This window comes from Amblyomma americanum, chromosome 5 (assembly GCF_052857255.1).
Source record: "Amblyomma americanum isolate KBUSLIRL-KWMA chromosome 5, ASM5285725v1, whole genome shotgun sequence".
NCBI lineage: Eukaryota > Metazoa > Arthropoda > Arachnida > Ixodida > Ixodidae > Amblyomma > Amblyomma americanum.
In genome coordinates this window covers 137,902,460-137,927,731 of record NC_135501.1, presented here as the reverse complement: position 1 = coordinate 137,927,731, position 25,272 = coordinate 137,902,460, and the positions used below count along the sequence as shown (strand labels likewise).

The 25,272-nt window shown below is 48.2% G+C and overlaps 1 protein-coding gene across 6 annotated transcripts in view; it reads left to right on the top strand.

Moving 5' to 3' along the window:
• Positions 1-25,272, top strand: part of LOC144132767 (sperm-specific sodium:proton exchanger-like) — a 289,947-nt gene that overhangs the window by 240,955 nt on the left and 23,720 nt on the right. For 5 of the 6 annotated variants that reach the window (XM_077665414.1, XM_077665411.1, XM_077665412.1 and 2 more), the window contains exons 2-9: positions 11,157-11,413; positions 13,857-14,117; positions 15,257-15,397; positions 15,560-15,676; positions 16,376-16,646; positions 17,570-17,713; positions 18,780-18,951; positions 22,784-22,865. In XM_077665414.1, the coding sequence (XP_077521540.1) occupies positions 11,230-11,413; positions 13,857-14,117; positions 15,257-15,397; positions 15,560-15,676; positions 16,376-16,646; positions 17,570-17,713; positions 18,780-18,951; positions 22,784-22,865 (1,372 nt within the window). In that variant the 5' untranslated portion in view covers positions 11,157-11,229. The remainder of the gene's footprint in view (positions 1-11,156; positions 11,414-13,856; positions 14,118-15,256; positions 15,398-15,559; positions 15,677-16,375; positions 16,647-17,569; positions 17,714-18,779; positions 18,952-22,783; positions 22,866-25,272) is intronic. The other variant, XM_077665413.1, reaches the window with a different exon arrangement.

Below are 25,272 nucleotides of genomic sequence, written 5' to 3'. Positions count from 1 at the left end.
TGGTGTGCCCTGCGGCACTCCTCGATGCAGCAGCGTCGGATACTGCTGTAGCTGCTACAGTTCACGATGACACGGGAGTGCCATAATATGCATTCGGTGACTGCATATGCGTACATACACACGGTCGGTGGATTTATCGCGTCCCATTTTGTACACGGTAACCATCTGCTATATTTCCGCACTAACGGTTCGTAATTTTTCCGTCTTGCTCACCTTTTGTGAACGAGAAGGAAAATGGGCGATCATACCGCGCAGATAGATTGGTGTTGAGCGTCTGTGTAATGGCACCCCCAAAGCATACCCCCCCCCCCCCCCCCTCTCGGAATGATGGACCATTCATTCGTACGAGTCACAGCAACCTCTCGAATTTGGTTCTTGACTTTTCTGAAGCCACCTAACTTGTTACAAGAGAGAACACACTGCTGTAATGATGGATTAAATGCTGGACGTAATGCCGGACATGGTGAAAGCCTTACGCGAGATGGCTAGAACTGCGCTTCCCAATTATTTTACTCGCCCGTCACTTTAAGTTAGCCGACTACTGCGTTGCTCGTGCATAATGCATATATTATAAGAAAATTAACGAATCAACTCCAGACTAAGAATACCACTCAGAACAATATTTTATTGTTTAGTTTTTCTTTTCACTGGGATATTTGGGCGCTTCCGGGGTACTTAAATACTTAAACAGATTTTTTTTCAGCTTTCATGTCGGCCCGCACGCATAGCTGTAATCTAAATAACCGGCTTGAAAATTGAAACCGATGAATAGAGCGGATGTACGGCACACTCGCATCTTCTTGCTTTGTTCTTTTTGAGAAGAACTTTCAAAGGTGCGCTCTCAAGACTATACTTCTGGTTTATGGTACGTTTATATTTCTTGCCATATACTCCGCCTCCTCCATCTGCCTTCCGTTTCATTAAACTATACCTCTCAGCCAAATAAAACTCCTCGAACACCTTTTTATATATTATGTTTATTTATGCATTCCTATCGCGGTATTAATATTCTCTTTTATTCAGTAACTCACAGATTTTGTACCATATGATGCTCGCGGATCTTTTAATGATGTTTATATCGTGCGCGTTTATACTTTTAAGCATCGCGACAGGGCCGGCAAGAACTCAATCGCTTTCGAAAAATATGTCTGACCCAAACTAGATCCACGGCCAATGATTGCGGTTGGTCTGATGGTATAGGAGGTACGGACGACCCTCCCGAGGTCGCCTTATCCTGCGTGGCACACCGGAATCCTAGTGGTGCATCATCATCATCACCAGCATGCACAGCCAACCGCACCACTATACAGGGTGTGGCAGCTAGCACTAGCACACCCATAGATTCTGGAGGAGTGCATTTTTAAAATAAAAATTCTTTATGAACGTAATTTTCTCGCATATCGTGAGACAGCACCATAACAATCAATATATCCGCAGATCCCTCCTCGGGACGCTTGCAGTTTCTCTGTCATCTGTCGTCAAACACGCATCCAAGTGTTTTTTTTTATATCAATCTTAACTACTCGGTGAGAGCGCAGGGCAAGATTTAAAAAAAAATTTGCTACGCATCAAAAGATTAGACCATTCCCATCAATACGTTCGTAACAGTGTCTAACTATATTCCACAGGTGCCACCCAATTAAAAATTATGCTCAAGAAAGATGGGCATGGGTTCCCGTAATACAACCTCGCCTTCTTCGCCGGTTCCGCAGTTAAGCGCCCATCGCTGATCATTCTCGGCCCAAATTGACCCGGTCGGCGCCGGAGCCACTTTACCCGTCACATTTCCACACTGCGGCAGTCACATTAGCCGTCGTTACTCACAGCGGCAGGCCGCATAGCTAGACTCGAGCACCGGCTCGAAGGAGTCACCGCACAGCCTCCGGGCACCGTGGCCCCTTGACGTCTGGCCTTATCCGCCCACTTGCGGCCATCATCATTACGAACCCATTACAGGGTCGCTGACTATAAAAGGGAGCGAAGCGAACAAGAGGAGTCAGCTGCCGGCAGGAATGTTGCTGGTGCGGCCAGTCAGCCCGCAGCTCAACACGAAGACGCTGTCGAACAGAGGTGCGTGCCCAGAAGGCGAGTGAGCGGATTGTGAGCCGAGAGTGGGTGAAGCTATAGTTTGGTGTCATTAAAGAAGCGGCAAGAAAGCCGTGGCGTGTTTGAAGGAGCCTGAGTACACGGATGCAGTCTGTGTACTGAGCAACAGGTTCGTACGTCAGCACAATCGTAATAATTGTTTTGTTTGTTGATGTTGTTTTTTTTTTTGGGGGGGGGGGGGGGATGGCGCAGTATCTGTCTCATATATCGTTGGACACCTGAACCGCGCCGTAAGATAAGGGATAAAGGAGGGAGTGACAGAAGAAAGGAAGAAGAGGGGCCGTAGTGGAGGGCTCCGGAATAATTTCGACCACCTGGGGATCTTTAACGTGCACTGACATCGCACAGCACACGGGCGCCTTAGCGTTTTGCCTCCATAAAAACGCAGCCGCCGCGGTCGGGTTCGAACCCGGGAACTCCGGAAGAGTAGCCGAGCGCCCTAACCACTGAGCCACCGCGGCGAGCACAATCGTAGAATCCAATTTTTACAGATTCAGTTCTTATAGCGCAGACTCCGCCCCCCTCCGCGAGATCTCATGGCCGTCGTTGGCATGAAATTACATCATCGCAAAGCAAGGTCACGTGATCCTACTGTCGCCGGACGAATGACCAATCGGTCCCGATGGTTGAGATTAATGCCTCATTTGATCTTCATTAACTGTAAATAGATTATGTCTGCCACTGACTGTCAACGGACCCTATCACCCATCGATCAGCGGGCAATGTGTGACACGGCTTAATAAACCACTTGCACGTGACCCATCACCAACTGCTCGACATGAGCCTTCCAAGAGCTGAAGCTGAAGTGGCATTAAGTGAATTCCCCTTTTTTACGGCGCAGCTCTTAAGTGCCCGTTCTTGGGTTGAGCCGCGTCGTCGCCGCCCGTATAACCGAGCTAAACAATAAGTAAATATTGTCAAGACTGGGATTCGAACCCGCGGAGGCGCGAACAGATCAGCTTCGCGGGCCACTACACGAGAGCACTATGCTATATCGCCGCAGCCTGCCACGCCTCGTGCTAAACTGCAACACACTCTCGCGCTGTGCATTGCACATCGCCATCTGCTATCGAGCTAACATACACATTCTCGCGCACTGTGCGCTGCAAATCGTCGTCTTCATCAACTAATGCTACTATCGAACTAATATAGTCAACAGACGTGCTGACGACTCAGCAAAACAAAACAATAAGCCCACAGGGCCTGCGACGCCTACAGAGCTGAGCTCAAATTTCTCGTTAAGGATTATTGTAATCGTCCGCAGAATTTCTTTTTCCTCAGATATTCTATTGTTGCATAGAAATCAGGGCATGGAAATCAGGGCTTCTAGCAGGGCTAATTAATTATTGTTTTACCGGGATAGCAGCGACAGGAGTCGACAGCACCTAGAACAGGCTGCCAGTGTTTCGGTGGTGTTGCAAGGGCTCACGGGAAAGGGGAGTAGGATAAGGCGGTCCTCTTACGAACTCCGCTGCGACCCCATCAATCTGGTCGCCTCGCGACCGCGGATGGCCGGCGCCTCCAATAACCGCGCCAGGTTTGCGCCACATTTCTGCGCCTGCGTCGCAGGAACTATAGCTCCTGCCGGCCATCCCTCAAGATAGAGGCACATTTCATACCACAGCTATAGCGGAAGATGAACACTCGCACCTTTCGCCTTCTCCCCTTAGTGGACAGGTGACTCAGGCAACTAAGACCCATTTCCCTCACATCCTGTCTCGGGAACCTCATGGAGCATGTGGTTCTGAACAGACTACGGGACTACACCGAAGACCACAACCTCATGCCACACTCCATGGTGGGCTTCAGAAGAGGACTCTCCACCCAAGACGTCATGCTCCAGCTATCACGTGACATACTCGACCCCTCCATTAAGAACACAAGAGCAATATTGAGCCTCTATCTCAAAAAGGCATTCGACAACGTGTCACACAATGCCATTCTGAAACACCTAGCCGACCTCAACCCAGGCGAACGGGCGTACAATTATGTTAAAGCCTTCCTAGAAAATAGAACGGTGGAGATCACCGTTGGACCACTGAAATCCACCCCAATCAGGCTCGGAAACAGAGGGACACCACAAGGAGCAGTCTTGTCGCCCTTCCTCTTTAATCTGGCTTTAATCAAGCTTCCAGACAGGCTCAACGCAATTCAAAACATCCATCACACTCTGTACGCAGACGACATAACTATCTGGACGAACCGCGGCTCCGATCGACAAATTGGAGAAGCTCTCCAAGCAGCGGCTGAAACGGTTGAGTTGGAGGCAAGGGGAGCCGGCCTCGAGTGTTCCCAACCAAAATCAGAAATCCTAATCGTACGGTGGAGCAAGAAACCTGAATACAGGATCCCCATCAACATTACGATCCAAGGCAAAAACATGGATAAAGTAGAGAACATACCGGTCTTAGGACTCCACATCTCCAACACCTCCCGCAACACTGTAGCACTGGGGAGACTGGAAAGCTCAGTACACCGGGTGGCGCGCATGATCAGGCGCATCGCCATCAAGAGACGAGGCATGAAGGAGCACGACCTATACAAACTCCTTCAAGCATTCGTCATCAGCAAAGTTACATATGCCTTCCCATATCTCCATCTCAAGAAAGGAGAACAAAAGATCGATACCCTAATACGGCATGCATACAAAACGGCGTTGGACCTTCCTAAATTCACAGCCAACGAGAACCTCCTCACCCTGGGAGTACACAATACCTTTTCTGAACTTAAGGAAGCCCACCTAACAACACAGACGGCTCGACTCTCCAGCACTGCAGCGGGCAGAATCATCCTGGACAGACTTGGCATCGAAGGGGAGCCTATGGCGGACCATCCAGGCCCCGTTCCTAGCCATATCCGAAAAAAGATAAAAATATTACCTCTACCCATGAACATGAACCCGCAAACCCAACAGGGTCGGCGGGAAGCAAGAGCCAGAGCTCTGCATCGACGCTTGCAGAGTCTTCCAGACGTCATCTACGTCGATGCAGCCAACTACCAAGACAGCCCCCACAGATTCGCCATCTGTGGGGTATCTCATCCTCAGGACCCGGACCCGGCCACTCCACTCATGGCCGCTACAGTATTTACCAAGAACGCGGAAACCGCGGAAGAAGCTGCAATTGCAGCTGCTATCGCCTTTACGGACGCTACAACCATCGTTAGCGATTCCAAATATGCCATTGCGAACTTTGCCAAAGGCCGCATCTCACTCACGGCCAGAAATATCCTGGAAAATGTTAAAGACACATCCCCCCTCCGAGACATTGACCTGGTATGGGTCCCGGCGCACGCCGGAAACCCCGGAAACGAGGCCGCCAACGCACAAGCTCGAGTTAAAGCCGGCCGAGCAGTAGACGGTCCGAACCCGGAGGCAACCGGTGAAGCGCTAACCTTCTATCACGACCACACCACCCATTTTAGACTCGCACGTAGGCAGTTCCCGCCGCCGCATTCCTCCCTGTCAAGGGAGCAGCAGGTGGCGTGGAGAAGACTACAAACCGACTCTTTCCCCAACCCAAATGTGTACTCGCACATATTTATTACAACCTCCAGCCCTAACTGCCGCTTCTGCGGTGCAAAAGCTACTTTAGACCACATAATCTGGGACTGTAAAGCACATCCCCCACCCCCAGATCTCATGGCTGCTCCCTCACCTGACGCGTGGCTTTCAGTAAAGGTCAGCGACGACCGAGGCACTCAAGTCAAGGCTGTCGAATGGGCCTGTGCGGTACGAGACCTACATGGTCTGGACCTCACTTACTGACCACGAATCTACACTTTCTTTCAATAAAGTTTTTACTCACTCACTCACCGCACTCCCCTTTCCCCCGGTACTACTTCATCTATCTACTCGCTCGGTTACTTCCTCTTTCCAACTCGCCTGGATGACCTATCCTCCATCTTACGCGGCCGTGTCTCCAGTGTACAGCCGCGGACGAGCTAACATGAAACGATGGAGCGACGACCAGCAACACCTGGTGGCTCCGTGTACGAAACATCGAGATAACGAGACGATATGGTTGTCCAATTTTTCCTGGCCGTGTTCATCTCGTTCTTGATTCATGTTTTCCTGGCTAGATGTCGTCACCGCCCTTATATAAATGGTCTATAGACAGTCTATAGACTTGTTATAGACTCTATTGCCTTCCTGTAGATATTTCTTTTTGTCGACTGTCTATAGACAAAACGCCTACTAAAAGTGTATGGCCATAAATCTATAGACTGTCTATAGACAGTCTATATGATTTGTATTGTCTATAGACTGTTCCTTGGGGTTTGTCTATAGAGAGTTTATAGATCTTATAGACAGAAGTCTATGAACAGTCTATAGACAGTTTAAATAAATTTTTGCAAGGGCGGTATTAGTTCATCGCCGCTCTACCGTTTCAATTAGCCCGTCCATGACTGTATACACTACACTTTGCAATATTATACAGAGGAATTTTATAATAAACGCATGGGTGTTATTTATTTTTATCCTTGTGAGTTCACAGCGCGGACGCAGAATTGGTGCCGCGAAAACCTGGCACACAAAATTTATAACGCATATCTATATATTACAAAAAAAAAAGACGAAACGACTTCGATTATGCTAAGACCTCTTTTCTTCCTGACGCCTCGTCGACTGTCCTTCGCCGCTTTACACCTCGCAACGCTTTGCAACAGAAATCCCAAAGCTATACAGCGCCGATGTTTTTGTTCGGTTCTTTTCGTGCCGCTAACACGCTCTTCCTTCCTTTGCTTTGCACACGTCTCTACGAAGGCGTGAGTTCGTTATCGACGACGCCTCCTTCGATCCGATCCGCTTGTCGTAACAATAAACCCTCTCGCGGGCGAGACATCACCTTGGTCGTGCAGCCGCCTTACACACCGCCTATTTGCTTCGCCCGCGTCACGTCGTCACAATTTGCACCTTTCCATTGTCGCGCGCGCCATCCCAAGGTTCTTTGCGCGCGACGGCATTGCATGGGGATTACCACCTGCGCGAGATGCGCAAGAAAATAAGCCCGTGCCTCCAACACCTTCCTTGGTCGCTCTGTTTTATTGTTCCAGCTCGCCTATTGTTTCCGCGGATCGGAGATCCTTGATGATTTATGGACTCTTGCGAAACCAATCGCCTCTTCACGGCCCCACGCCGTCTTTCTTTTTTTTTTTTGAATATGAGTGTTTATTGGTCCCAGAATATATACAAAACGTCATAAGTGTACAGACGAGGGTCCCATAGTCAAAGACTGTACCGGGGTACCGGGACCCTCGATAGATCAATAATACAAGAAATAATTACAGCACATTAGCGCATAGTTATAAGATACAGAAAATAATAAAGCAACACTTCACCACGAAAGCAGTCTAAAAGCACAATAACGCAGCTAGTATACATAAAAAGAGAATAGAACATCATTCCAACAAAAATACATTGAGCTTATTCTTGAATGCAGGCAAGGAAATTGATGTTTTTAGAGTGGGCGGCAATGTGTTCGAAAATTAAATTGCTTGAAAAGACGACATCATTTTAGCGTAATTGGTATGGACTTTGGGCAGCAGAAAATTGATTTGTTTTTTGTTTTTTGCTGCAAATCTGGTAGGGTTGTGATTGATCAGCAGGATGGGGTCTACAAACCGAAAATTCCAAGGTGATATTGGAAATGCTGGTGGACTGGTAAAATATTGTGTTCATGCAATAAAGAACGAGCATTAGTAGAGAAAGGGCTACGGATAATAGTGCGGATGGCCTGATTTAATTTTTTATAAGTGTTGCAGAGACGATAAATGGCAATGATATGTATATCCCCGTACAATAATCCCATAAGTGATGTGACTATGTATGAAGGCTATGTATGTTTCGTATCCGCTCTTTTGTTGGCGCATTTTCTTTTCTTTCGTACCCTCTCTATTTCAGCGAAAATCTACCCTCGGCCTTCGGTTCAACACACGTCTTATACGAGCCGTTTATCACGAGACCTCAGTGACTTTGGCGTTGGCGTTTCTTATAGCCCATCTGTCGTTTCGTGTCGTTAAACCCCAAGCAATACCGACATCTTAAATTTGTTCGTAGCTCTCTACAATGGTTTTTCTCGTGGCCCACGTGCCGTTTCGGGTCGTTAAAACCCGAGCACTACGGACATATATACCACTACTATTTATTTTATTTTTGTTTACTCACATGGCAAGTCATTTTCTTTTGTAGCGATAGCTACATTACGCTAGCATTTCGAGCCTTCAGCGTGGCCACCCCATGATCACCGTGGCGGCGCCGTGGCTGGTCACGTGGTTGGTCGCGTGGTGCGAAGCAGCTGCCGGCGAAACAGAGGGGGGGAGTGAATCCACGTCCAAGGACGAAGATGAAGAAGGGACGCCCAGCGAAACGGAGCGGAAAAAGACTGACATTGCAATTCAACTGAGCGAATTCCACTCGGCTACCTGTAGCTATCGTGTCACTCCAGGTTTGACCAGAGCTAGACCACAGCCATCTTTTTTTTCGGCCAATGAGAGAGCGGTAGCACAAGATACACACAAGCAGAGTCGCAACAAGAAACAGAACTTAGCAACGCAAAATAATCAATACAATAAAGGTAAAAAATCACTCGAGAAGCAATGATCAAAAACTGGTCAGGTAAGAAACAGGCGCTCTATTTTCTGCTAAGAAACTCGGAAGCTTTGCCTCCGTCTCGGAAGTTCAATCTAGATGGGCACTTTTACGAAGAGCCCCATTACCTGCACTTCTTCGCATGCATTCTGTTGGCTCTAGAATATGCCAGACTAGGAACAACGGCTGCACAGTGCAAAGACCGCGTTTAGGTTCAGTAAGTGTGTGCGCTCACCCGTGCAGCAGCAGATCCATCTGCTTCCTTTGATGCTGGAAGATGGTACTGAAAGAAAAACAGCGGCGTTAGTAATACATACAACTAGACAACCTTCTCTTTTCTCGTTTTGTGGGTCCTTTGTAAAACCGCCGAGTTCAGTGTAGTTAAAGAGTTCCGCGTCGTGTTAACAACAACTGACTCTGGGGTAAAATATGAAAATCCTTAAAGCTTTCTTTTTTCTCCAGAATTATACTTATTTATTAATTCTCCCAGTTCCTCGCCTTCACGTGGGAGAAATAAATAACAGGGACAGTTGTGCCGGTGATATAGAGTAGTTATACCGACTGCCTGTAGGTCACCATGTGCCCTCGATCAACGTAGTGATAAAGCAGCGACTCCTCACATCCCTTCCGGCGCGGATTCTTTGTTCGTTCAACCAGCCAGCCTGTATATGGCCGCGTGCAACAGGTCAAGGAACATTCCGGCCCAACATCCACGCCCGTCTTTCCTTCCCTACGTATGTGCGCTGTCCATCTGCATCTCCTTTCCCCCTTAGGCCATGGCGCTCTGCGTCTTCGTCGCAGCGAGATGACTCGGCGTCGGACGCACGTGACAGGAATGGTCGACCGCTGAACGAGCATAAATCACGGCTGGCGCAACGTGTCCAGGACAGCCGAACGGCCACGGGCGTAGACCACTCTCCCTCTCTCTTCCTCCCACTCTCTCCCCTTTCTTTGTCGACCTCTATCGCAATCCCTGCTCGAGATTCAGACGTAGATAGCGTATAGTGTCACGAAGAAGACGGAGGCCACTTGTATATTGCGGCATAGGCGGCGCTGTCCAACATTTATTCAAAGGCTTATAAGAAGGTTCAGCTCTCTTGGGAGCGATGCGCCGCTCCTGGATGCCCCTCTAGTACTCAAAGCTCAGCGTGTAATGTAACACAACGCAGCAACGAAGACACAAGAGTATTCGTTGCATTTTGTCGTTTCCCACTTCGGATGCGAATAACATGGTATACCAGTGGACTTCCCTGCAATAGCTGCGTTGTGGATCCAGCAGTCAATGGCAGCAGGTGCCCCGCCTCCGAAGTCACTCGAGAGCTCATGGGCTATTAAGATGGCACCACGTGTGATGTGAGACGAAGTCCCTCAGAAATATTCGCGACGCTATACTTTCGATATGATATGTGATTTCTGTTGCGATATGCGCTAGAAAGTTTCCCCCGGTGAAGGCGACGCCCGCATTCCGTTTCCTTTTTGTCTTTTCTACCTTATGAAAGCTCTGTTCTCGGTGAGTGTGGTATCTTTGTAGTTAGAATGCCGTAGCATCTCGATAGAGGACTGAGGGCCACGCCCATAGAGACACAACAACCATTTATTTTTCCAATAAAGTTTTTCACTCACTCCAGCTGTAGCTACGGCGTACACTCTAAGCACGAACACACCTATATGGGAGTAAAGAGGGAGTAACGTATCCTCTAGCGCACTACCATTTATGTGAGGGAGTGTGCTATAGGACAGCTTACTCCCCATTTTACTCCTTTGTGTTTAGAGTGTAGCGACACTTTGAACAAATTCCAGGTACAGACCTTCACCATTCGTGGTACATATGTACGTCCCAAGGGTGCTCTTGCACCGGTCGTATAGACTGTAGTAGTGATACAGCAGTGGTGCGGCAATGGGCCTTTCTTTCTTAGCCTCACCTTACAGCAAGTAGTTGCCAGGGCAACCAGTTCTTTGCTAGTTAATGGTGGAGCATGCAGTCTGTGCAGACTCTCAGTGTATGTAGTTCAATTCAGCGCGCTGAGGATATCTGAGACAATCCCTAGAGGCCTACATCCGTATCACCCGCGGCTCACATGCAGGAAGGCAGTGCTCTCCGTGCAGCGATGTAGCACTTCTGTCCTTTTCAGAGACGCGAGCCAGGACCAATGTCTTTGCGCCATGCAGTGGGTCATACAAGCTTAATAAGCGACGCGTCTGTCCTTGAACACCACACTAAAAACGTAAAGGCGACAATATCAATCCATCCTGTATACCGACACTGGAGTCTGAGCAGGACCTGTGCGAATACGGCATCATATGGTTAAGCCTCGTCCCTCGTTGTCTCATGGGTTGGTTGGCCGAAGACCGCAGTGATCTAAGGCTGTTGATCATTTTTCCTTTGAAGTGTCTTTCCGCATCATATGGCACTTGTTTTGCTGACTTAGCTCAAAACGTCGTTTTTGTGCCACTTTCGCAGGTAGGGCGTCCCGGGGAGGAGCCCGCTGGAGTGACGGGGAGCCCCGTAGGGGGCGCAGGAGGCGGCGGCAAGGATGGCGACCGAAGGCGAAAGCGTGCTGCACCGCGTGGCCGAGCACGTGGCTGAGCACATGACGGAGCACATGGTGGAGAACGAGACGGCCGCCGGCACCGAGCCGCTCATGGAGGGTGAGGAGGAGGAGTACTTCAAGGCGGCCGCACCCATACTCTTCCTCTTCGTCAGCTTCATCCTCGGAAGTGAGTGCACGCCTCCACTGGACGCCTGAACTACTGTGCCGTATCTGTGCTCGCTAGTGCTGCCCTTCACCAGGGCGCCTCTTTCTTCATTCATTCACTTCTTCCAGAGCTTAAAGTCAGGGGTTCTCGGGGAGTCGCAAACCCCCCACCATAATTGACAAGGGCGCCCTCTGGGACCCCTCGCGCTGGAATGTAGAGACCACATGAATCCGAAGCATTTCTACTTTCTCTTTCCGAAAATTTCATCCTGATTTTTAGTAAGTATCAGCAACTTGTTTTCTAAAACCTGAGATGGAGAAAAATAGAATATCGGCAGCACTACAAAAAGGTTGGAAGAAAATGTGGAACCCCTTAACTCACACCATGAGTCAATCAAGAGCTGGCCACTCAACTCCAAGGCTACTCAATAACAATGGGAAACACAATGCAAAGTCTTCCCCGGTAACCGTCACGTGTAAAGAAAGCTTCCAGCCTCCCCAAATCCAAAACAGCTCCAAGCCGTTTAGGATTTTCCTTTCTGTTTTCCTTCTCCTGAAGATAAGTGATGTTTCTAGTTTGCACTATTTTTGTTGATTTTCATTCTGTATGCATGCAGTTCTTCGTACACTATAACTACACCCGTTTACCTAAAACGACGGAGTAAATAGGCTGCAAATAGGCTGCGCCCTCTTTATTTCCCTCTTCACCTGTGCTCGAATCACTAGAGACCCCGCTTCGATGGTGTCAGACTTTAAGCACTGCGTGTCCCTTCCCTTCCCTCACGGCGTGATTGACATGTCCACCGAGAAGTGAGACAGTTACTGCGCGTTTCCTTTCCTCAAAAATCAATTTTTTCCCCACCACATGATTGCCACGTTTGCCACGCTTTAAAGAATTGGTTCGCATGAGGATTACGAAATAAGTGCACCTGAAAATCGCCTGCTTAGGGCGCTCGGATACTGATCCGGAATACCCGGGTTCCAACCTGACCGCGGCGACCACGTTAAAGATCCCCAGGTGGTCGAAATTATTCCGGAGCCCTCCACTGTGGCACCGCTTTCTTCCTTTCTAATCTCGCCCCTTTATCCCTTCGCTTACGGCGCGGTTCAGGTGTCCGCCGGTATGTGAGACAGATACTGCGCCATTTCCTTTCCCCAAAAACCAATTTTTGATCCGGAGTTCCCAGGTTCGAACCCGACCGCGGCGGCTGCGTTTTTATGGAGGAAAAACGCTAAGGCGCCCGTGTGCTGTGCGATGTCAGTGCACGTTAAAGATCCCCAGGTGGTCGAAATTATTCCGGAGCCCTGCACTACGGCACCTCTTTCTTCCTTTCTTCTTTCACTCCCTCCTTTATCCCTTCCCTTACGGCGCGGTTCATGTGTCCAACGATATACGAGACAGATACTGCGCAATTTACTCTCCCCCAAAACCAATTATTATTATATTATTCCTCCAGAACCGCCGCGGTGGCTCAGTGGTTAGGGCGCTCGGCTGCTGATCCGGAGTTCCCGGGCTCAAACCTGACAGCGACGGCTGCGTTTTTATGGAGGCAAAACGCTAATGCGCCCGTGTGCTGTGCGATGTCAGTGCACGTTAAATAAAGACCCCACGTGGTCGAAATTATTCCGGAGCCCTCCACTTCGGCACCTCTTTCTTCCTCAATTCTCTCAGTCCCTCCTTCCTCCCTTCCCTTACTGCGCTGTTCAGGTGTCCGCCGATATATGAGACAGATGCTGCGCCATTTTTTTCCCCCAAAACCAATTATTATTGTTTATTTCCTCCACTGCGGCACCGCTTTCTTCCTCTCTTCTCTCATCCGTCCTTTATCCCCTCACTTACGGCGCTGTTCATGTGTCCGCCGACATGCGCGAGACACATACTACGCCATTTCCTTTTCTCAAAAAAACATTTTTTTTCAATCACCTGCGTTAGAATAAGTTCATAGCTTTTATACGGTCATACGCGTCATGTGCAGTGCACGACAAGAATAATAATAATAATTGGTTTTGGGGGGAAAGGAAATGGCGCAGTATCTGTCTCATATATCGTTGGACACCTGAACCCCGCCGTAAGGGAAGGGTAAAGGAGGGAGTGAAAGAAGAAAGGGAGAGAGGTGCCGTAGTGGAGGGCTCCGTAACCGGCGGCAGTGGAAGTCGAACCCACCACCTCTCGGCTTCGGGAGGTGGTGGGTTCGACTCCCACTGCCGCCGGTTACCCACCGGTTACTTAATGGGTACATGCCATTCCCGGCCTGGTGCTCGGCTTTCTAGGGAGTTTGGCATGGGGAAGGAGCCTGCGCCTAAATCCCAACATACTGTGAGCACGTGTACGACAAGAATTCGGAATTTTGTTTTCAATATATCACGCCTAACCACGGATGCAGTGCCGCACCCTTCAGCTGCTAGCCAGAAAAGGTGAACCTCTCGTTCACGGCCCTGTGCTTGTGGTTGCATGCACGATGCAGCGCTGGTGCGGTTCCTGCTGAAGCGGCTCAACATCCAGCTGCCGTACACGGTGGTGCTGTTCGTGTTCGGCGCCCTCATGGGGCTGCTGTCGCGCGAATACGAGTCGCTGCAGATCTACACCTACCTGGCGCGCATCGACCCCAAGCTGCTGCTGCACATGTTCCTGCCCATCCTCATCTTCGAGTCGGCGTTCGCCCTGGACGCGCACACCTTCATGCGTTGCTTCACCCAGTGCATACTCATGGCCGTGCCCGGACTGCGTGAGTTTCCGGTGGTCAGCCAATCATGTGGCTCAGTCGATTCCCTGGTTTTCTCTAGATTCCCTAGACGATTCGTCTACAAAGAAAAGTAGAGAGGCTAATAAATTGAAAAGTTGACTGCTACACCATCAACCACTCAAGTAAATCAATCAGGCAACGAGATTAGTGATTTGAGATGTCGAGCAATCAAACAACCAGTCCATCGGTGACCCTTGTTAGAAAAATAACACGTTCACTACGTCGTGGATCACCATTTGGTCGCGTCATTTTTTATGTTGTATGCCCATGAATACTGCGTCCCATGATGAAGCCATGAATCTGATTTTATACTGATGTCCTCCTCCTCAGGCTTAACAATAAAATCTGACCTACGGCTTCATTATTTGAATCAGTATTCGAGGCCGCAAAGCATGGATAAATGACGTCACCTGCCGGTGACCCACAACGCAGTGAACGTATTAATCTGACATTTCAGCGGTTCTGTCTTTGTTAAGAACGTCTGTGCGCCGATATTATAAATGGCTTCAATTGTTGCGAGTCAGCTGACTGATCAGTATAAATGTGTCACTCCTCAGGAACTGACCTAAAAATCAAACAGGCAAGTGACAACGCATGCTACTGCAATTGTCGAGTCCTGCAGTACTTTTCAACGTTCTATCCATCGTCACGAGACCAGCTATGTCCGCTCCCTGCAAGGCAAGGCGTAACTCCCACTGGTTTCGGGTTACCTCTGTCTTACACCTACCACCTTGAACAGTTATTTTTCTGCACAATAAGGCACGATAGTTAGAAGAGAGAGGATGATCAGTAATTCTTACCATCACCTTGCAGAGTCAGTATTCACGCATAAATATGACAATGGAGAACCGAACAAAAGAATGTAAAAATTACCGCGTAAACCTGACCACTGTGCATGCTGAAACACTGCATTGTATCATGTTACCACCCAATATCTCTCGAAGTGAGACGTGCTCAAGCATAATGCGCAGAGATGTGCTTGGAACCGTCCGTCTATCCACGGTTGTAGATGCAAACAGCGCACAAAAACTAAGCCTGTCCGGTGTCGCACCTACAACCACGAATTACTGCCAATTAGCCCGCACAGTTCTCATTGCGCAGCCGTCTTCCCCTGTGTGCAGTGATCTGTGCCGGCCTGACGGCGTTCCTGTCGGTGAACCTCTTCGTGAGCTACCAGTGGGGCTGGCACAGCGCGTTCCTGTTCGGATCCATCCTCAGCGCCACTGACCCGGTAGCCGTGGTGGCTCTACTCAGGGACGTCGGTGGGTGGACGGCCTCTTGTTGTCCTCTTTGGTTCTTGCTGTTGACTTCATCATGCGGTCTTTCGTAGACTAATAGTATGCACAGGGTTCTTGGAAAGTGCCGAAGTGTATTGAATGGCAAGCTGCAACGTTCTCACAGCGATGCTATACGCGACCTCGCAGGCACGTCCAAGATCCTCACAACAATCATCGACGGCGAAGCGCTGCTCAACGATGGCTCGGCCATCGTCATCTACGAAGTGCTGGTGGAACTCGCCGTTCCTGGCAGGAGCATGACAGGTACAATGCGACCTGCATGTATACATTGCACGCAGCACTATCCTTGCCATCGCAACTGTCTCTCTTTTCCCATGTCTAACCTAGCGAAAGCTGCGAAGACCGAAGCGCAGCTTCTTTTTCAAGCAAGGAGGCGGAGCTTTATGTAGCTCTCAGTTTCTGATTGGCTAATTGGCTGTTGCCATGTACAGCATTCTCGGACAAAAGTTTTAAAGATTGGACAGTTGCAAGACACTGTTATTGAAATATTGAAGGTAATGGTCCATTGTTCTGATATGTAGCGAAATCTTTTAAAGTGTGTCCGTCGATCGCATCGAACAGTTAAGGCTGCCATAGAAAACCAATGGGGAACGCTTTTGACGACAATAAAAACGTTAAAAAACAATACAGGACTGCCATCAGGTCATCTGCGGATATATTGGTTGTACTAATGAAGTCTCACATTATATGAAAAAAAATTGCGCTCATAAATAATCTTCCACTCCAAAAGGCTTTTGTCCAGAATCGCTGGGTGTGATCCCAGCCATCACGCCAAAGAGAGCAACTATGTACCATAAGTGCTTTGTCACCATAGTGCGACTCGTCCTAATGCAATTACATTCAGATCTCCCAAGCTCCGGCACAAGGTCCTTTAAGGACAACTCATCGTCCATAGTAGCGTCTTAGGGTTTTGACTGCAGCACTTTCCCCCCTCTGGTGCAGCGGCCGAGGTGGCGTGGATGTTCTGCCGCATCGCGTTCGGCGGCCCCCTGCTGGGCTTCGTGATGGGCAAGCTGTCCGTGTGGTCCCTGGCCAAGGTGTTCAACGACTCGGTGATCGAGATCACCATCACGCTGAGCGCCGCCTACATCACCTACTACCTGGCCGAGACCGTGTGCCAGGTCTCCGGGGTGCTCGCCGTCGTCGCCCTGGGAGTCGTCATCAGCGCCAACAAGGTCAGCATCAGCCCCGAGGTCGAGGAGTTCGTCCACAGGTGAGCTAGCCGTGCCTGCTTTCTGTCCACGCGCTTGTTCCTGACGGAGCGAGGCTCCGCGCTGAAGTGATGCTATGGAAAAGCCGACGACCCAGTCTATTTGCCCCCTAGTCGTGCACTGCGTAGAGCTTTTGTCCTCAATGTATTTCTGAGAATCCGATTTATCGAGCAAAGAATGCGCCGGAATTGTGCAGCAGTCTTGTTCTTCCAAAGCTTTCTTCGGATGCTTCATGCAGCTCATCGAAAGCGATTCTTCTATGAGCTGAACGAGGTGCTCTTGTCACAATCCGTTTATAATGGCCAATGACTTAACCACGTACACCATAGTAGCATTCGGTTAAAATAGACTGCATCTTAGTCTGACACGCTCTCGGTTCTCATAAATCTGCGTGGCCACATCTCTGCACAAATGAATTTCAAAGCGAACCAAACGCGGTTCAGGGATTGCACTGCACTGAAGCGCTACATAGCGGCACCCCAGAGGCGCACAGTGCACAAATGGGAGAGCTTCGGTGTCATGTTTCTGTGAGTGACACTATATGACGCCCTCAAATTTCCTATTCAATTCGAACGTCACTTAACCAAGAGAAGTGTACTTTTTGTACTAATACTTTACTTGACGTCCCTTGTGTGGCTTATTAAGAGTTGTTTAAGTTGACTAAACAAGCGTTCCCATTATGGGCAGAGATAACCGTACACATTACCAGGAATTCGGGACAACTGTTTCTAGTTCCCTTGGCTACCACTACGTGGTGCATCGCGTGGTACAGTAAATAATTGCGCGTCGACGTCATCTAGCTGTGACGTAAGAAAGAAAAAGAATGACCAAGTGGCTGCTAAAACACAACGTAATAGACGGCTATGCTTATCGACACGTCTGGTAATGAGTGTGAATTGGTTCTCTTTTCTCTGTTCATTGACAGCTTCTGGGAGATGCTGGCCTACCTGGCCAACACGCTCATCTTCATCATCGTGGGCATCGTGATCACCGAGCGCTCCGTGTCCTTCATCGAGAAGAACGACCTCTTCCTCATCCTCATCACCTACATCGCCATCACCGTCTTCAGGTGACTTAATTTGCTTGGAAGCCTTATTCTCATCACGGTAGAAGTATTGGGAAAGTTATGACCTTCCGTCGTCTTACTGAAAGAGAATGTTAATTTCAGAGTTTGTGATGACGAAGTTGAAAAGAGTCTTCATTGCTGCTTTAACGGTCAAGCGTTTGCTTAAAGATTCATTTACTTTCTTTATTACTAGGAATTCAAGGCGAACTGGCATTACAGAGGGGCGTGATAAAAAAGCAAAACACATTAAAAGAAAACAACAAACGTAGCCGAAAAACAAAATGCAAGCTCCTGTTAGCTAGTGGATTTTTAACAAGCTGATAGTTTTCAATACCGACTGTGAGTCCAAATAGGCGGCTCCAATCCTGTGAAGTGCGTTGAATAAAACTTTGGGAGCAGCAATCAGTACGGCAAAAAATAATTTCGACCTTGTAGAAGGGATCAGTGAGGGCAGACCGTTAGGACAAATTACAGATTAGTTTATTGCGCAGGTGGTGGCTAGGGAAGTACGTTTTGTGAAATAGGCAGAGACGAGAAAAATAAAGACGAGAGCGGCAGACTTGGGGTTTGTTTCATGTTAGAGTTATTGGCAGTTATCGTAGTCGAATTTTTTTATAGCTGGGAAAATCAAATCATGTGGACCGTATCTGGGCACAAACGTAATAGTACTTTCTTTACTTTCCTTGTAAGCTAAAACGCGGTCACGCTGTCGGAACTACGGATTTGAGTATACAGTCCCAGACCTGTGCATTTTTTCTGACAACCATGCACGCGGCTGTGGCCAGGACAACTCAGCTAAACCCACTCAGTTCCTGCCAAAGTGGGTGAGCACAGGAAAGCCGTGTGTTTGCTAATCCAAGCGGCCAGAACTGTAGAGCTGTGAAGCTTAATGTTTAATCTCACTGAACAAAAAAAAAATACCGGGAAATAAAAGCAGTTCAGACCCGTCTCACTGCATCCCCACCCACCACTGCTTCGGCGGCAAAGTAAGGCACTCCAGAAAAGGCTTGACAGCGATTCAGAAATTGCATAGTTATCAACACTGCTCCACCTCCGGTTGGCACTGCAGGCTGCTGATGATCGGCATGCTGAGTCCGATCCTGACCCGGCTGGGCTACGGCCTCAAGTGGCAGGACGCCATCATCATGACCTGGGGCGGCCTCAGGGGAGCCGTCGGCCTCGCGCTTGCCCTGTCCGTCGCCGAGAGCCGGTACATCGACCGCTCAAACATCGGAAACAAGGTGAGGAACACACCGTTCAGACCTCTTGCTCGCAATAATTTTATAATTAACCTGCAGCCACCATGGGACCAAATGTGACTATAGCTAATAGGGACATCCCTAGCAGCACAGGCAATTTGCCCGACATTGGGAATATATCAGCAAATGTTGGTTCTTTGTAGAACCGGTCTTTTCCAATGTATTCCCAACATTGGGCCGATGCTCTGTGCTTATTTCGTGACGATTAATTTCATTCTGTCGCAACGTGGTCGTGATGAAAGCGATGGTAAGTTACTCAGCAAGCGACCAATCACACGGGATCATCCTCTGCAAACTCTTCATTTTGATTACCACGCCTACCAACATTGCAGCAAGCGTTGGTTATGCAAATTAATCGCGACGTGGAATGCCCTGGTCTAATGCGTCACCGGGAAGCCTCCGAGCAGTGGCGATGGAGCGAAGGGAAAACAAAAACACTTCTTTGGAAAATATGGCCCCTGGGCCGTAGTTTGTAACGATTTGTTTCCTGATTCATTGCCGCGCTTCTTGGCTCCGGATAAGCTCCGCTTTCGATACAGAAGCCAGTGAACGACACTGCTTGTCTAGCTGTTATGACGTCATAATTCGCAACGACTGGCGTAGAAGGGCAAAACAACCAATAGAGAACATAACACTAACCAAATACGGCTTCGGGCGGTGCGCATTGGCTCGTTCTGATTTACTTCGGTGATTGTAACAGGTTTCGGGGTCACATTTGTCGCGCCTCAGTAAAAACCACGCTGCGGTAGCTCTGTGGCTGCGGCGTTCCATTCCGTGGTACCGTATGATATGATACGTCAGATCTAACATCCAGAAACTTCAAGTTGTCTACGAAAGGCGCGGTGTTGGCAGGGGCGGTCACTCTTGGAAGGGGTGGTTGTGTGTGTGTGTGTGTGTGGGGGGGGGGGGGGTCATTTGAACCATGTGTTTCTTCTACTTTTTATAAAAAAATGGCGTTCAGCGTGGTTTTCCTATATACATTATCACGCTATAAATCCACCCCTGTGTGTTGGTGGGCTCCGGATTAATTTCGGCCGCAGCGTTTTTTGATGTGCACTTACATCGCACAGCACACGTGCGTAATTTGCACTGAAATATGGCTTCCGCGACCGGGATTCTTACCTTCGAGCTTGGGCTAAGCAGTCGAAAGCCATATGTACTGAGCAACGGCGGTGGCTTAGGGTATCGGAAATGGATAAGGACCCAGTTTTCTTTCAAGTGCAAATGTCGCGAAGAAAGCTGCGTACCTTTCCTTTGTAGCCGTATGGCAGAGGTCAGGTGGATGCTTATCAGTAATTACTCCTTTCAGAGCAAGGCTGTAAGTGTATTAGGCACGGTCCTGACAAAAGTGCGGTAAATGGGAAATAAGTCGTGGAGGGCCAGCATTGCGCAATACCCCCACGGGTAATCTTGCCGGAAAAATCAAGTGGACAGCAAGCCCGAACATATAAGCCAAATCCGGCCGATCGGCTGTGTGAGATGATTAAAGCCAATCGCAGTGCGTTCAAGTTCTCGACGCGAAGAACGGACACACACGGACACGAACAAGACAGAACACGGACACACTACCAGCTGTTATACATTCTACCGAGGGGGGACGCGTACTTAGACTAGGAACGACATCACGTGTCTCATCCCCGCAAAGCTAGAAAACCAACGAAACTGCACGAGTAATTGCATCTGCAGGCGTTGGTCAGCAAAACGACTCGTGGGTGACGGGCACATCCAAAAACTAGCTTTTTCAGCCCGTGTACGAGAGCTCTTCATCTTCTAAAACGATGACGAAAAAATAAAACATCCCCGCAGACGAAGTGTCATATATATTCGTAACGAGAGCAGTGCTGAAGTACAAACGCAAATAAGCGATAAAACAACTTAGGCACATAAACAGGACAACGCGAAAGAGGTTTCTAGGGAAATCGTAAACTTAACAACTTACAAACATATGTCTCCTGCCAGGAAAAGCACACCACAAGAAGGCTTCAAGAAAAGATACTCGTTCCCTGCGGAGTGCTATAGAAGTATCACTATAAATACGGCTGCCGCCATTCTTTTTAATCTGGAAACCCTCTATTATTTCGCGCGCAAACACTTCGCGACTATAGATCTTGATGCCAGTACGTACTGGCTGACACGGGAGCGGTTTATATTGCCCAGACGGGTCTCAGCATCAAGGACATAGCACGGGAACATGAATTGTCATAAGAAAGAAAAAGTGGATCAAACTTTCACACTGCACTTCTAGGCCTGTCCGTGCAGCCCAGTGCTCAATGGAATCAAGATATTTGACAGGAGTCACGATGCGGTTGCACGCAAAATAATACAGGTTCTCCTGATTAGAAAGAATGGAGGCATACGTGTGACATCCTTGGATAGCATTCTGCAGCAAAATTTGTTTGCTTGAAACCTTCATGTGACATGTTTTTCTTGACGTCAGACACCTGTTCAGAAGTTAAGAGTTTGCGGTTTTCGTAGAAGTCATTTCTCCTGTTGACTCGTCTATTTGCTGTGGTTTAGTCTATTATTTGTGTTAATTCTTTGATGCTTTTGCTACGAATGTATGGCACCGCTTTTGCTACGACGCCTTTTTCTGTCATCATTTCTAGTCGATGCGAAGCTTTAATACTTGGGTTGTAGACACGTGCAACATTTGATTTCGGACAAAAATTTTGAAAATTGGAAAATTGTAATATACTTTTGCGGTAATATTGACGGTAATTGTCCATTCTTCTGATATGTAGCAAAAATTTTTTTTCTTTTAAGGTGTTTTCATTGATAGCATCGAACAGTTAAGACTCCCGTAGAAAACCAATGAGGAGCGCTTTTGGCGATAGCAGAAACGTTAATAGCAAAAAAATCAAGACTGCCGCAGGGTGCTTTGCCGATATATTAATTGTTATAGTGAAATCTTAGGGCATATAAAAAAGCATCGTTCAAAAAGGGTTTCCCGTTAAAAAAATGCTTTTGACCAGAATTGTTGGGTATGACAAGCGAGTTTTTGGAAATGTCCTGTGCCGGTGTTTTGTTTTTGCTGACACGCGATGGTGAAAAGCCATTAATCACAGCTCTTCATTGTGTTCCTGGCTTTCAAACAGCTGAGTCACGTGATGTCATTTCAAATGTGCACAAATATGTGTCCTGATATCGGTGGAATTAAACAGCTGGTATGGTGTGACCCAGCGTGTCTGCTGTCTTTTGTCGTATCCTAGCCTTTTTCACGTCGAGAACATGCACTAACTCGCACAGCAGTCTGCCATTCCGGCATTTAAGTTGGCTACCCGAGACAACCAACCGCACTCATTTCTCTATGCTTCTCTTTATGTATTTCTCTTTTTTTGACGGAGAGGTTTAGCGTAGAAACACAAGATCTGGGGTGGAAAGACGGATCGACAGCTTTTTCCTGGTTTTTACTGTGATACTCGTCTTCTGTCTTGTGATCACAAATCATTACGCGCACACACTCTAAACAGAAGAGCATAAAAAGGGAGTGTGTTGTCCTCTAGCACACACCCTCTTTTAATGGCAGCTTACTCCTTTCTTACTCCCTTATAGGTGTATTCGTGTTTAGAGTGCATCCCTGTTTAAGTGCACGGCTGAGCATGCGTGTTGCTTTGCTTAAGTGTGCTCCTGGCGTAAAGCCTTCAGTTGTGGGCTAGCGCTCGCTCATCATTCCTCCCTCGTTCTGCGCTAAGCCTCTCCGTCAAATGTATGACCAGCTAGCCCGCAGTTCCACTTGGCTTTCTCTATGTGTGTCCTTATCTTGCGACAAGGTGTTCTTTTTGCTCCTATCTGATCTCCGCCTGTGCGTCCCCAGATCCTGATCCAGGTGTCGGGAATCGTGATCCTGACCCTGCTCGTCAACGCCACCACGACCAATTTTCTCCTGAGGATTCTAGGTGAGCGCATGCTAACCACTTACTGCGCCTCTTGCACGCCTCCCGTGCATCGACAGCGACATGCACGGTCGATGCAGAGAGAGAAAGATGAGGGCGGTGCGCAATAGGGCCGATGAACGCGCAGATTTCGGCCTCACTCGTTTTGTTCTGAGCAGGGCAACCGGACGCATGTTCTTGCGCGCCTATGTATGCGGGTAGCTGCGATATATGAAGGGAACGTCAGCAAGCACACACGAACGAAGTTCGTCATTTCCACACTGAAACTGAAAATATTTTGTGGCTGTTGTTCGTCCAGAGAACTATTTCGAAAACGGACAAATATGTTTCCAATCATACTTACGGAGTCATCGTCAGCTGGACGCTTGTAGTGTGTTCTCTGTCATATTGCCGCTGCCTGCACAAGCACAGCGAAATCTACGAAACAGAGTCCAAATTATGTCTGAAATTCTGTCCACGGTCCCAAATTTTGTCCGTCCCTCCGCAGCGTACTCCGCTAACGCGCTCGGTAAGCCGCATTTAATAAGAGACGGTTGTGCCTGTCGAAATAACTTCTTGAAATCAAAATGACATTGTGTACTGGTGCGAATAGAAGTCTGCAATCACAGGTGTCGCGGGGGTCAAGTTTTTTCTCTCTCTCTCTCTTTCCGAATCAAGGCAAGGGACTGGAAACTGATGTCTGCATTTAATTGATGGACATTCAGGCTATAGGCTGCTCATTTGTGGGAATGCATCTTTTTTTCCGACAAGGTAATTGACACCTTGCAAATATCCGTGGCCTGCAAACTTTTTGCTCGCGCCTGCACCTTGCTCCTTATCTTTCGCGCATTGGCGGCACGCCGCTGGAGGTGCGCCTACCGGATAAAGTCCAGCGGTACCACCTCCAGCCTAAATTTTTGCTCCGAAAGAGCGAATGGCGTTGTGAGAAAGTAATTGATAACATGCAGGTCCAAGAAAAATGAAACCGGGCGCTTCAATGGCATGCCATTGACTCTTTTTTTCACAGTAATGCATATGACTGATTGATTGATTGATTGATTGATTGATTGATTGATTGATTGATTGATTGATTGATTGATTGATTGATTGATTGATTGATTGATTGATTGATTGATTGATTGATTGATTGATTGATTGATTCCCATAATGTCGGCAAATCGCAATAATTCGCATTACGCAGAGTTTGAATTAAAGGGAGCCTTACACGTGATGTTGACGGGATAAAACGTCGGCTCGAATTAACCGAAAGTTCGAGTTATGCGAATTTGAACTAAAGGAATTTTCCTGTAGTATATCCCATGATGCATGTTATTCATCAAGCACTTGCAAGTCCATTGCTGGAAGTAAAAATAAATTGCCTAGCTGAGTGCGATTTGGGCGCCCCATTTGATATTTCTCCTACCTGTACAAGGCCAAAGACATTATCGACTATGGGCGAGAAAAATAGTGCAGAAGCTGTGGAAAATTTTCTTGGGTACACCGGCACGACATTTGAGGCATGCCGCACTTTTCGCTGCTGGCTTGCCCCGTGCGACCAATGTAATGAAAATAACAGGGTGTATTGCATGCTTCTGCCGTTATATCTCCCATGATGGGAAGCTTTCATATTTGGAACGCCAATGAGATACCTCGCTCCCTGTCCTCCCCCAAAACGAATGTCAAACCAGGTGGAAAGAGCGTTCCCGACAGCGCGGCTTTAACCGGAGAGGCAGAGAATCTAATAACGGGAAATGGCAGACACACCGCAAATAGGCCAGATCTTCCCAGGACTGAATCAGCGAAGCACTCGCGTGTTGCAAGTCTATTACGCGCGCGCACCACCATGCAGGAACTCTGACAACTGGGCTCTATTTAAGGCTGGGGGGGGGGGGGGGGGGGGCGAGTTGATAGAGGGTGACCGCCTCTCCCTTTGAGCGAGGTATATCTTGCAGGAAAACCCAACTGGTCCTTTCTTTTTCGAAGTGCAAATGCAAAGTTCAAGAAATGCATTATGCATATCAAAACACTCGCCCCCCTCCTCGCCCTCAATAACAAGAAATCAAAAAGTGGCCATAAAGCCGTCCATTGTGTTCTAAGAACAGATAAAATAAAACGTATATATCTATAAATGCCAGGGGTCGTAAGAGAATGGGGTTTTGGAAGAAGAAAGCGTCCATTGCTCTGCTGAGCTTAGCTCGAAGAACGGCTTAAAAAACACTCCATTAGTGCCTTTTAAGTATTCATCCAGCAGAAACCGCCTTCTCTAAATCTTTCTTCTTTCTTTCGTGTCCGTATTATTACTGGCCTGCTTACGCCGTTGTGTCCCTTTCTGCCAACGCAGATATCGGCCAAATAAAGCGTTCGTGGCTTTTAAAATGTCACAGTTTCCGTGATAAGCTTTCAGCGGTCCCATTCTCTCGATAATCGCTAG